Source organism: Oncorhynchus mykiss, chromosome 5 (genome assembly GCF_057628025.1).
Source record: "Oncorhynchus mykiss isolate SJ-2025 chromosome 5, ASM5762802v1, whole genome shotgun sequence".
NCBI lineage: Eukaryota > Metazoa > Chordata > Actinopteri > Salmoniformes > Salmonidae > Oncorhynchus > Oncorhynchus mykiss.
In genome coordinates, this window is record NC_143026.1 from 19753030 (window position 1) to 19767297 (window position 14268).

At 41.1% G+C, this 14268-nt stretch overlaps 1 protein-coding gene across 1 annotated transcript in view; it reads right to left on the reverse strand.

Annotated features, from left to right (window-relative positions):
• Positions 1-14268, reverse strand: part of LOC110523380 (microtubule-associated protein 1B) — a 32693-nt gene that overhangs the window by 9531 nt on the left and 8894 nt on the right. The window contains exons 3-4 of the mRNA XM_021602041.3: positions 1646-1728; positions 73-213 (exon numbers count right to left, since the gene is read on the reverse strand). Of these exons, the coding sequence (XP_021457716.3) occupies positions 73-213; positions 1646-1728 (224 nt within the window). The remainder of the gene's footprint in view (positions 1-72; positions 214-1645; positions 1729-14268) is intronic.

The following is a 14268-nucleotide window of genomic DNA, read 5'->3' on the forward strand; positions in this document are numbered from 1 at the left end:
ATAGTACTGCAAACTGTAACATTATAATGAAACAGTAATTGCTTAGCGAACTATTTTCTCAATTTGACTCACCTCTTGGTCTGTGAATATTTCTATGAAGTTGAAGAAAGAGAAGGAGCCAGACTGCAAAATCAGTGCTCCTGTGTTTTCAAAGCTTTGTCCTGAAAGCACCAGCAGCTTGTTTCTGGCTGTGTCTGAGATCATCTGACAAACCTATGCAGAAAAGAAAGGCAAACATGTCAGAATGAAAGCCACATCTGTATCATTGGAGTTTCCGTGCAATTGTGGCATGAATTTATTTTGCAATCACAGTCCGTATTGCTCAGTTGGTAGCGCATGGTGCTTTCAACGCCAGGGTTGTGGGTTCGATTCCCACGGGGGACCAATATGATGTGTGCACTCTACTGTAAGTCACTCTGGATAAGAGTGTCTGCTAAATGACAAACAAATAATAATAGCTAATATGAAACATTTAATTAAAAGTTTATGCTCAGAGACAATCTTTGTGAGCTTGGAAAAGGCTGTTAGCTGTAAAAATAGGAAAGTCTGATGCAATGTTGTACTTTATGTCTGTAATCCTTGTAGTCCATTTCAAAGTGAATTTGTCATGTCAATGTCCACTTAGGCTTTTACTGCCAACAATCTTGATTAGAAATATCACCCATTTCACTTCAATCAAATCCATTAGATAATTAGTGTACTCGCTCTCGCTCGCTCTCTTTCTTTCGCTCTCTCTCTCTAGTGCCCAGCCTTTTATCCTCTTCACAGGCATGGACTGTTCCGGAATGCTAGACAGGGTCAAACCTGCAGTACTGTGAGATATTATTAATGCACAGATTGCAGACACCGCCAGGCAGGAAGGGAAACTGGAAGAGTGAAATAAAGGGTTGACAGATCTACCCTTGTGTAACAGCCTTCTGTTTCTTTTTTCAATTTTGAACCTTCTAGTAATTTCTAGTGAATTCACTTAGTAAAATGCTGCACTACAAAGTAAATATATATAGGGACAAAACAGTAACCTGGAATCCAAATTGAATAGAATGAATATTTCGCTCATGTTTCACTATTCGGTCAGTATTTAGATTAGATTCCAGGCCAGAATCTGAGAAACTATCTGTTGGTTGAGTAAACCAAGGCAGTATTCTTCGTCCCCAGAGCTTCTTATTGTGGTGGTTCTATTCGAGTCCACATAGCAGAGTAGCAGAAAACAAAGGACTGGGGAGGATAATTGGCCAATTAAGCGTGCCAAGCAGTCATCCATTTCAAGTTGCAGTGTCTTTGAAATGTGTTTATGTCTATGAAGATGTCTTCTATGTATGGGAGTCAAGAGTATGTTTGTGTACGCATTCTTGCAGTGTGAGAGAAGGAGGTAAGTTGAGAGGAACAAACAGATCAAGAATAGAAATGTCTCCATAAAGGAGTATAGAAAATATCAATGAGACCATACAGTACCATTCCATCTATCCAAGGTTGTGTTCAGTAAAGGGAAAATGTTTTGAAGAGCTTTGAAACGTTTTGAAACAGTGAGGTGCTAACCTGAGCTCATTCAATAAGAACATATTTTATTTGGTTCTTTTGCAAAGCCTTTTGCTAAAATGTGCCCTACTGAACGTAACCCAGGTGTGTTTGAATGGAATGTACTTACCTCAGTGCTGACAGCTTCATCTGAGGGGTTGATAAGCACTACTGTCTCGAGAACGCTGCTTTTGTGGTGAAGAATTCTCTGCCCTGAAAACAACACAGCGATACGGAACAACTAAATCAATGTGTGTTATGGGGGAAAAACGATCAACACAATGTCTAGATCAATCTAAAATGAAATGCTTTAATTATTTCTGCTTGTTTGATTTTTCTGATAGTGGGTGCTTGTAAAAGCATGTTTTAAAGGGATAGTTCAGGATTTTGGCTATGAGGCCCTTTATCTACTTCCCCAGAGTCAGATGAAGTAGTGGGTACCAACATATTTACACTACATGTCAAAGGTTTTAGGACACCTACTCATTCAAGAGTTTCTTTATTTTAACTTTTTTCTACATTGTAGAATAATAGTGAAGACGTCAAACCTATGAAATAACACATATGGAATCATGTAGTAACCAATACTTGAGATTATTCAATGGACATTAGGCCGGTGTAAATCTGTCCTTTGGTCTGATGAGTCCAAATCTGAGATTTTTGATTCCAACTGCCGTGTCTTTATGAGATGCAGTGTGGGTGAACGGATGATCTCTGCATGTGTCGTTCCCACTGTGAAGCATGGAGGAGGATGTGTTATGGTGTGGGGGTGCTTTTCTGGTGACACTGTCAGTGATTTATTTAGAATTCAAGGCATACAACCAGCATGGCTACTACAGTATTCTGCAGCGATACGCCATCCCATCTGGTTTGGGCTTAGTGGGTATATCATTTGTTTTTCAACAGGACAATGACCCATAACACACCTCCATGCTGTGTAAGGGCTATTTTACTAAGAAGGAGAGTGATGGAGTGCTGCATCAGATGACCTGGCCTCCACAATCCCCCAACCTCAACCCAATTGAGATGGTTTGGGGTGAGTCGGACCGCAGAGTGAATGAAAAGCAGACAACAAGTGCTCAGCATACGTGGGAATTCCTTCAAGACTGTTGGAAAAACATTCCAGGTGCAGCTGGTTGAGAGAATGCCAAGAGTGTGCAAAGCTGGCATCAAGGCAAAAGGTGGCTATTTGAAGAATCTCAAATATAAAATATATTTCGATTTCTTTAACACTTTTTTGGTTACTACATGATTCCATATGTGTTATTTCATAGTTTTGATGTCTTCACTATTGCTGTTCCTGTAGACTTCCAGTCATTGCACTAAGCTAGTTAACATTGGCTCGCAAAACTACCTCTAACTTACTTCATACTGGATGCAGATACATCAAAATGGTATCCACAAGTTTATCTGACTCTGGGGAAGTAGATAAAGGGCCTCACTGCCAAAATCCCAAACTTAATATGGCCCTATTAAGCAGAGGCTACAGTTGCAGCAGATAAGTATTACTCACTTGTCAAGGATGCACACAGACAATTACCCCCTTACCCTGTCACCAACCACCCACCCCAGCCACTCCCAAGTCAACCAGCGAATCAGTGAGAAAGAACCGTCTCTTTGTACTCTCTTAGTTTCAGTTTTATCTAACAACTCGAGTCTCTCTCGTTCTCCCAGAAATGCAGGCCATGGAAGAACTGGGACATTTTCAGCTTCCAGGAATTGTGGACAGATCCCTGGCAACAGCTCTGGTGGACACGCTCCCTCAAAACTTGAGACATCTGTGGCATTTTGTACATTTTAAAGTGGCCTTTTAATGTCTCCATCACAAGGTGCATCTGTGTAATGATCATGCTGTTGCTCACTAACAGGGATGTAAACAAATGTGTGCACACAATGTAAGCAAAGTAAGCTTTTTGTGCGTATGGACAATTTCTGGGATCTTTTATTTCAACTCATCAAACATGGGACCAACACTTTACATGTTGCGGTTATATTTTTGTTCAGTATACGTTGAATAGACGTTGAACTGGCGTATGTGCCCAATGGTAATCTTTCAGCAGCTTGCTTTATCTTAATCCTTTCCTTCACCATTATTATATCTTAAGAACCAACTGGGTAACCCTTCAACATGTAAATGCAGTAATTCAGTGTTCTTTAGCCAGATCTGATAATAGTCCTGATAAAACAGGACCTGTACTTCCTGATAACTACCCAATCAAGAGCAAGAAGTGAATATAACAAGAGCAGCATGGGAATATAACATCAATACAAAACTGTCACGTTGTCTATATTTCATTTGATTGTATGTTTCTGCCCTTTGTCTGTGCTCCTCTGGTCCAGGTGGCACCAATACACTTGAGAGTGCAACCACAGACTCATCATTCACCTACAGTAGTTGAGAGTCCTTCCTTTAATCACCTGAGTGGCATCCCAATCCATCTTTCTCTCGGTTTCCTTATCCTCTCTCCTTTTCACTCGTTGTGGCTATACTGCTACATGAGTTAACTGAAGAGCCTGGTCTTTGTTCCTCATAATTTACAAAAACCGAGCTTGATTCTATCACAGATCGTAACATGATAACACTCGTAAAAGCTTAAGTTCTATCGCTATGGCAAAACCAGCCCAAGGTTTGTAACACTAACAACCGGATTCCAACAGAACAGAAATAATGGAAATACAGTGCATGCTCAGTTGGAGGTTGAGGGCTGGGTCGGGGAATCTGCTGCCCTGTTGGTATATTGAAAGAATACAAGAGTCATGTGATTATCTCAGCGAGAGTGTCTGGTCTCTCGGGGTTCCGTACTGCAGTTGGTTCTGGCTGCAGGACCGATTCATCCGTACATATTTCATATTCTATATAGATCCACCTCCTCATCACAGAGCTGTACCCATTAACCCTCCTGCTATTGCTTCTCCCTGAGGAGTGTCCCCCACTGTGGAGGACGTGCTCTATTCACTGCCGCTAACGCTAGACTGGCTCCAACATCATGATTGGTCTAACATATCAGAGGAATAGATTCAGCTAGATGGTAATGTTTCTCTTTTTAGTTGGATATCCTGTCTTCAACTGCCAAGGATTAGGCACTATAATTTAGAAAGGAGGAATATGTTGCGCAGACGCATCTCCTAGGGCTCTATTCAATCTGGATCGCTGAGGCGTTACACATTTCCAAATAGAAATGTAAAGGTCATTTCTATTTCTATGCGTTTACCGCGACTGCAGTCTCCGCTAAAGCGGTAACATTGCCTTTAAATTTAAATTGCGCTGTAAAGCTGAACTTCCGCGATGCGAACTGAATAGAGCTCCGAGTCTAATACTTATAGAGCCCCTAGTCTAATCATTTATGGTGGAAATGTTATGTCATGTATGGGTGGTTCTTGTATTGGATAGCTCCCTATAGGGTCTACAGCTTTAGCTACTGACACTCAGACTGCTGTTGGAAATCCACAGTGCTTATCATTATTATTCCAGGGAGAGATTTGTGATTTTAATATTGTGGAACAAGTTCAGTTCACGTTCAAAATAAACTGGTGTGAGGTTTAACGCTGTACTGTAACTCTTAGTGCATTTCAAAGCTGGAGTTAATACTGTATTCACTTGCTGTGTATTCATTTGTTTTCTAAGGCTGGCGTAACAGCATCAGATATATTACTTCAAACCCCCAGGGAGAATGTTTCAAACCCAGCAGAACCGGCACCCTATAACTAGAGCCTCAGGATTTCTGTATGAGAATACTAAGTGACTGAGGGAAACAACCTTTAGCTTGTCTGTAATTATCTCCATACACAAACTACACACACAGGCTATTTCTCTACCCGCCCCTGTTGTATTAGCAGGCTGAAGCCAATGGAATGGAAAAGTAGGTGTTGTGTCCCCTTTTTCTGGTTCTCTATGTAGATCAAGTGTTTTGGTTATTGCCCTACTTGACTTTTCTACAGAGAACATGGTGAACTACCCCAAAACAAAATCCTTAAACTAAGCTACAAGGAGTATTAGGCCACAGTCGTAGCAAGTATTTTTCTATAAACACAACTAACATGGCCATTCCCCTCTTGGAAAATGATGTCAAAAGAAAGAGAAAATGAAAAAGGAAGGGCCACTGAAGCTAGATTGACCCCTAACCTTTACAGTGGCTCTGTCGATAAAAGGCCCCTCTCTGCTCCCCTCCTCCACCCCCTCCAACCCCTCCACTGCCTTCTCAGTGGGAGGGGAGGTAATGTGACACGCATCACTGCACATTATCCTTATGACTGAGCAGAAAAATTGTCCAGCTAGCTACGTACTAGCTAGTTGTCCAATCACTAAGCCACTAGGCAAGGGAGTTCCTTTAAAACAGATGAAATAAGAGAAAATATTCTCCATTGTGTAAGAAAAATCTTGGAACGCAAGTACGATCAATCTGCTCTTCAGCTGAGGTCCTATTTCTCTTTAGATCTTTACTGTCTGTCTTCGTATTTATCCATCCCCTGTTGATCTGTCACCTCATCTTTCTTTCAACTGAATTCAGAGGTCCCTTGACATTTCACAGTCCCTAGGCACCATTTCCAATGTCTCTTGACCTCATCCCCCCTCTCCTCTCTAAACCAGACACTGTTTAGGCTATTTTGCTGAAAAGGCACACAGAAGAAAAAATGACTACAGTAGACTGATTTAGCAAATGTAACAGTGCCTGGTACGGCTGTTGGTCCACAATAACGACACTGTCCAACTTGTACTGAACTCAAAATAGAAGTGCAAAGTGATGCCACAAAACAACCAGTCTATTCAATCCATTCTCATATTTGAGAGGAGGACACAATTGCAGATTATTAATAGCCATAGCAACTGCAACAACTCAATTTTCAGCTAGGACGGCTGAAGTTAGTTGGTGATCTAATCTATTGCATGCATTAATAATGACAATAGATGTATGTTATATAGCACTTTTAATTACAAGTAGACTCTCAAAGTCACTTTAATAACAAAATAAACAAAAATCTATTCAACAAAACAAATTTAGGGATCTGGCCATTCTTGGGTGATGGTCTTCCACAGATGTAGATGATAGACAGTTCAGAGACATAGTATCTTGAGAGGAGGGAGCACAGATGGTACAGCCAGACAGAGAGGTAGACATCTGACAGACAGGGAGGTAGAGACATCTGACAGACAGGGAGGTAGAGACATCTGACAGACAGAGAGGTAGAGACATCTGACAGACAGAGAGGTAGAGACATCTGACAGACAGAGAGGTAGAGACATCTGACAGACAGGGAGTTAGAGACATCTGACAGACAGAGAGGTAGAGACATCTGACAGACAGAGAGGTAGAGACATCTGACAGACAGAGAGGTAGAGACATCTGACAGACAGAGAGGTAGACATCTGACAGACAGGGAGGTAGAGACATCTGACAGACAGGGAGGTAGAGACATCTGACAGACAGAGAGGTAGAGACATCTGACAGACAGAGAGGTAGAGACATCTGACAGACAGAGAGGTAGAGACATCTGACAGATAGGGAGGTAGAGACATCTGACAGACAGAGAGGTAGAGACATCTGACAGACAGGGAGGTAGAGACATCTGACAGACAGGGAGGTAGAGACATCTGACAGACAGAGAGGTAGAGACATCTGACAGACAGGGAGTTAGAGACATCTGACAGAAAGAGAGTTAGAGACATCTGACAGACAGGGAGTTAGAGACATCTGACAGACAGGGAGTTAGAGACATCTGACAGACAGAGAGGTAGAGACATCTGACAGACAGGGAGTTAGAGACATCTGACAGACAGGGAGTTAGAGACATCTGACAGACAGAGAGGTAGAGACATCTGACAGACAGAGAGGTAGAGACATCTGACAGACAGGGAGTTAGAGACATCTGACAGACAGGGAGTTAGAGACATCTGACAGACAGAGAGGTAGAGACATCTGACAGACAGAGAGGTAGAGACATCTGACAGACAGGGAGTTAGAGACATCTGACAGACAGGGAGTTAGAGACATCTGACAGACAGAGAGGTAGAGACATCTGACAGACAGACCACAGAGCTCTTCATCTGGCACCTCATGGTCTTCTAAAGTTACAGCTCCTCCTCCTCCGTAGATAGGTTGGATCGTCAACAACTGAAATGAAGCTCCCACCTGGGTGATGCTTCGGCGAGTGTGAAAGCGCCAGTAAGACCACCACACCTCATTAGTTATAAAGCTACATGTCAAGCGACTTGAAGTGTGATAAATAAATTAGTAATAAAACAAATAATGTTGTTGATTATTGCATTATCTAGATATATAGATCATCTTTAAAGTTCTCCACAAATGGGCTCATGTGGGCTCATGCCTCATGTTCTCATATACATTACAGTACATCCATGACAATCTGATCTGAAGGCAATTAAAGCATGACAAACTGATCTGACTTTTCCATTAATATTGATTGGAATCTGCCATGTTGTCTTTCTCTATCACATCCCAGAAGGGAAGAAGGGTTGATAGATTGGGTGTTGAGCGAGAGGTGACTTCTTAATTCTCCAGTTGTTCTTTAGTCAGCTCTGCTGTCTGCAGCAAAGACTGAGAACAGGAATGGAAACTTACAGTATCATAGAGCCATCTGCTGTTTGCATAGCTAACTCCCTGTGTGGCAGTGGGGCTCTCCTCCCTCCACCCCTCTGCTTTCCCTGCCTCCATCCTTCTCCTTTCTCTCCATCCTCCTTTCTCTAATTCCCTGTCCCTCCTTCCTCTAACGGGTCTGTGCTAGCTGACACAATTGGATGGACAGCAGATCATCTATCAAGCAGACAGGTAATTGCATTCTCCCTCTCTCCCTCCTCTGTTGAGGACCGATCATGCTTCATGCGAGAAAAAACAACTAGTGACATCCATGTTCTCCAGATGTCTGTTTATGCAGGATGAAATTGTTTTCATTAACTGTGTGTAATAGCACTATTAGTATGTAGGCGTTTTGTGTTTTCAAAGCTTAACATTAGCACAGGTGCATTTGCTTAAATTGTGTGTTAATTTGATCTATTGGGGAAGCAGGGTTAAAACCAGACCAATGAAGGCAGTTTAAAAGCATACCAGCATACCACATTTTACACATGAAAAACACTATCATTTATACAGTATGCAAAATGCTAATAGACATTCGTCGTCATTTTTCTGTTGGGAGCTTATTATCTCAATTATCTTTAATAGCATACACATATCCTAAATCCTTGTCACTATATTATTAGACTACCAAAACTTATACTGAAACACAGGGAAAATCGACATCTCTTGTCTATTCATTTTTTACTGTCTACTCCAGTGAGAGAGAAAGACAGTGGTGGAGAAGGTTAGAGGGTGCCGAGTCAGGCATAGGAGAAAAGCAGATGAATGAGGGAGACACAAACATGTAAAAAGGCGATGGAGGGAGAGACAGACAGAGACAGGAATAGACAAGAATGGAAGGAGGGGAAGTAGAGAATGAGAATCATAGAGAGAGAGAGAGAGAGAGAGAGAAAAAGAGAGAGAGAGAGAATGCACCCATCCTCTGTCTAGGATTGACAGCCTTGCAGGCATCAGACAGACAGAATTATCTCTATCAGTGGCAGTCGGTGCCGTTTAAGATTAGGGAGGGGGATTTGTATTTTTTTATGAACATGGCCTTATTTCTATTACAGCATATTGGATGACTGTCATTTGTATTCCATTCACCCAGCTCAATGTAACATCAATAGGTAAAGACTACTACATGATACAACATTTTTCACTATACTCATCATGAGGTTGCTACGACCTAGACTACGAATTAAAGTTTATAACGTAGGTCGAGAGACAAATTGGAGTAATCAAGGTGACAGACAGTGACACATTCATTACCGCCTTGTAGGGCTGTCCGACTAAAAAAAATCTTGGTTGACCGAGAGTCGTCTGTTCTTTCGACCAATCGATTGGTCAAAATGTTAAAAAAATTTGTATATGTATTTTTCCATATATAGAGACAACCTATGTGTTTGAATCAAATCAACTATATGCACAGAGCTTGTCTGATGATTTAAGCACACTGTTTGATGAAATAATAAAGATATACAAATGACTAGAAGGAGTCGGACCGCAATTGATTTGATTGTGCCGGACCGAGATCAGACTTGCTGCACTGTGTAAATGAAAAAAATGACAGTAAGTGACTGACTAGCACCCGTTTTGTCTCTCTCCTCCCTGCTGCAGCGACCACCACAGAACATCAACAGTGTTTATCATGCTGAAGCTGCAACATAATTACAGCCATTTCTGACTGAAAAGTTCTGATACCAAAATCCCTCAAACCTACTCCCTCAACCCTTGTTCTCTTTATGTGGCACATGTATGCATCACATGCACGTGACCAATAGGGCCTTACCTATAGCATATCTTAATCACATCAATAAATTGGTTATAACAAACTCCGAAAACCGTAACAAACGTGACAGCAAAATGGATGCAGAGGATGTGACAAAATAACTCAAAATGGGGGAATGTTTACTGGTTGCTCAGGAGGTAAAGGGGAACTCTGATGTATGGAATAAATGTGACTAGTTGTGGAAAATACTGGAGATCAAGAAAAAGAAGGTAAGGAGCAAACACTGCATACATATTATGTGTGTTAAACAGGTGCTGCTAGATTACAATATCATTTTCTAACCGTTTGGAACAATGTAAATAACACTAAATAAGCGTACCAGAGAGTCTGTTGTAACGGTTTTTATTGATTTATTGTAAAGCCTTTATTACAGCAAAGACTAAAAGCAGTCATATTCAATCGGGAATGCAATTTCATGAATGGAACGGTTTATTTATTGTTTATGCTAATTATTCAAGTGTCAATTTGTTATTTTATTTTAAATCTAAAATTCTTGATTGCATTTCAAATCATGAATGACTCATATTCTGTGTGATGACATAAACGAATGAATGATTGATCCATAGAGTACTGTAGCCTATATAATAAGTATTGAAATATAGGCCTAAGTAAGTTACGGTATTAACACTAAACAGCATGCGCTCTTAGGACTACAGCTGGTGGTTATACAAGGCTGCTATACTAAACCTACTAATGACAATGGCATTACTTATTATTATAATGATGATCATAATAATAATAGTAATGATAACAATAAGGATATCAAGAAAAAGGAGGGTTGTTATTATTATAAATATCATTTTTCTGACAAATTGGAACAGTGTAGACAACACTAAATAAATGTGTAAAGCCTTTGTTACAGCATAGCAAAGGTTAAAAACAGTTGAATTTGTGAAATTGTTTATCCTCTCACGGAATCAGTAGGTTATTAAACAAACACTCAAACAGGCAACAGAAGCAGGATCTGTGTTATTTCTGTAGTTATATATGGAGGATTTCTAAAGCCAGGCACATTTAACAGTTAGGCTATTGATTATAGAACTAATTATGTTGGGGTTTCCTCTCTCCTCACTTTTTTCGACAATTAAGGCAAGGGATGTTTTCTTAACTCCTAACTCCTAACAATGAAATATAGCTATCTCTCTCTTTCTGCTGTTTCCCCTTAATTTTTGAAGAAATGTATTTATTTAAAACTGCCCAACTATTGTGTTTCTCTCTGTCAACTACTCACCACATTGTATGTACTGCAGTGCTAGCTTGCTGTAGCTTATGCTGTCAGTACTAGATTCATTCTCTGATACTTTTATTGGGTGGACAACATGTCAGTTCATGCTGCAGGAACTCTGATAGGTTGGAGGACGTCCTCCAGAAGTTGTCATAATTACTGTGTAAGTTTACTGAAGGGGCTAAGAACCTTGAACCTCCTAGGTTTTGTATTGTACCCAGAGGAGGACAGAAAATATCTGTCCTCCGGCTACACCATGGTGCTACCCTACAGAGTGCTGTTGAGGCTACTGTAGACCCTCATTGCAAAACATTGTGTTTTAATCAATTATTTGGTGACGTGAATATATTTAGTGTAGTTTTATCTAAAAATAATAATTTTTGAAATGTTTCACTTTTTTTTTATTTCTTCCGCCTCTGAGAGGCCTCCGCTGACCTCTACCCACCCTGCCACGGAACCAAATGACAGACAATCACAGACAATCACAGACAATGGAGTGATTACGACTTAATTGAGTTGTTGCCTGCAGCTCATATTCTCTATCAAGGACACAATGACATGCAGATTAGCCTAAAGATGAGTGTTATTCATCTAATGATAAAAGGCCTAATTTGACTAAAAGCTATAAACAAAAAAACTAAGTGGCTCCAAATAATGTAAACTCAGCAAAAAAAAGAAACTCACTGTCAACTGCGTTTCTTTTCAGCAAACTTAACATTAATACATACAGTGCCTTGCGAAAGTATTCGGCCCCCTTGAACTTTGCGACCTTTTGCCACATTTCAGGCTTCAAACATAAAGATATAAAACTGTATTTTTTTGTGAAGAATCAACAACAAGTGGAACACAATCACGAAGTGGAATGACATTTATTGGATATTTCAAACTTTTTTAACAAATCAAAAACTGAAAAATTGGGCGTGCAAAATTATTCAGCCCCCTTAAGTTAATACTTTGTAGCGCCACCTTTTGCTGCGATTACAGCTGTAAGTCACTTGGGGTATGTCTCTATCAGTTTTCCACATCGAGAGACTGAATTTTTTTCCCATTCCTCCTTGCAAAACAGCTCGAGCTCAGTGAGGTTGGATGGAGAGCATTTGTGAACAGCAGTTTTCAGTTCTTTCCACAGATTCTCGATTGGATTCAGGTCTGGACTTCTAACATTCTAACACCTGGATATGTTTATTTTTGAACCATTCCATTGTAGATTTTGCTTTATGTTTTGGATCATTGTCTTGTTGGAAGACAAATCTCCGTCCCAGTCTCAGGTCTTTTGCAGACTCCATCAGGTTTTCTTCCAGAATGGTCCTGTATTTGGCTCCATCCATCTTCCCATCAATTTTAACCATCTTCCCTGTCCCTGCTGAAGAAAAGCAGGCCCAAACCATGATGCTGCCACCACTATGTTTGACAGTGGGGATGGTGTGTTCAGCTGTGTTGCTTTTACGTCAAACATAACGTTTTGCATTGTTGCCAAAAAGTTCAATTTTGGTTTCATCTAACCAGAGCACCTTCTTCCACATGTTTGGTGTGTCTCCCAGGTGGCTTGTGGCAAACTTTAAACAACACTTTTTATGGATATCTTTAAGAAATGCCTTTCTTCTTGCCACTCTTCCATAAAGGCCAGATTTGTGCAATATACGACTGATTGTTGTCCTATGGACAGAGCCTCCCACCTCAGCTGTAGATCTCTGCAGTTCATCCAGAGTGATCGGGGGCCTCTTGGCTGCATCTCTGATCAGTCTTCTCCTTGTATGAGCTGAAAGTTTAGAGGGACGGCCAGGTCTTGGTAGATTTGCAGTGGTCTGATACTCCTTCCATTTCAATATTATTGCTTGCACAGTGCTCCTTGGGATGTTTAAAGCTTGGGAAATCTTTTTGTATCCAAATCCGGCTTTAAACTTCTTCACAACAGTATCTCGGACCTGCCTGGTGTGTTCTTTGTTCTTCATGATGCTCTCTGCGCTTTTAACGGACCTCTGAGACTATCACAGTTCCTGTGCATTTATACAGAGACTTGATTACACACAGGTGGATTGTATTTATCATCATTAGTCATTTAGGTCAACATTGGATCATTTAGAGATCCTCACTGAACTTCTGGAGAGAGTTTGCTGCACTGAAAGTAAAGGGGCTGAATAATTTTGCACGCCCAATTTTTCAGTTTTTGATTTGTTAAAAAAGTTTGAAATATCCAATAAATGTCGTTCCACTTCATGATTGTGTCCCACTTGTTGTTGATTCTTCACAAAAAAATACAGTTTTATATCTTTATGTTTGAAGCCTGAAATGTGGCAAAGGTCGCAAAGTTCAAGAGGCCGAATACTTTCGCAAGGCACTGTATTTGGATGAACATAACATGATTCACCAACTGAGACATAAACTGAACAAGTTCCACAGACATGTGACTAACAGAAATTGAATAATGTTTCCCTGAACAAAGGGGGGTCAAAATCAAAAGTAACAGTCAGCATCTGGTGTGGCCACCAGCTGCATTAAGTACTGCAGTGCATCTCTTCGTCATTGACTGCACCAGATGTTTCAGTTCTTGCTGTGAGATGTTACCCCACTCTTCCACAAAGGCACCTGCAAGTTCCCAAACATTTCTAGGGGGAATGACCCTAGCCCTTAACCGCCGATCCAACAGGCCCCAGCTATGCTCAATGTCATTGAGATCCGGGCTCTTCGCTGGCCATGGCAAAATACTGAGATTCCTGTCTCGCAGGGAATCATGCACAGATCGAGCAGTATGGCTGGCGGCATTGTCATGCGGAAGGGTCGTGTCAGGATGAGCCTGCAGGAAGGGTACCACATGAGGGAGGAGGATGTCTTCCCTTTTAACGTACAGCGTTGAGATTGCCTGCAATGACAACAAGCTCAGTCCGATGATGCTGTGACACACCGCCCCAGACTATGACGGACCTTCCACCTACAAATCGATCCTGCTCCAGAGTACAGGCCTCGGTGTAATGCTCATTCCTCCTAAAAGCAAATCTGACCATCACCGCTGGTTAGACAAATCCACGACTTGTCAGCAAATAGCACCTTTTGCAAGTCCTGTCTGATCAAGCGATGGTGGGTTTGTGCCCATATGCAACATTGTTGCTGGTGATGTCTGGTGAGGACCTGCCTTACAACAGGCATACAAGCCCTCAGTCCAGCCT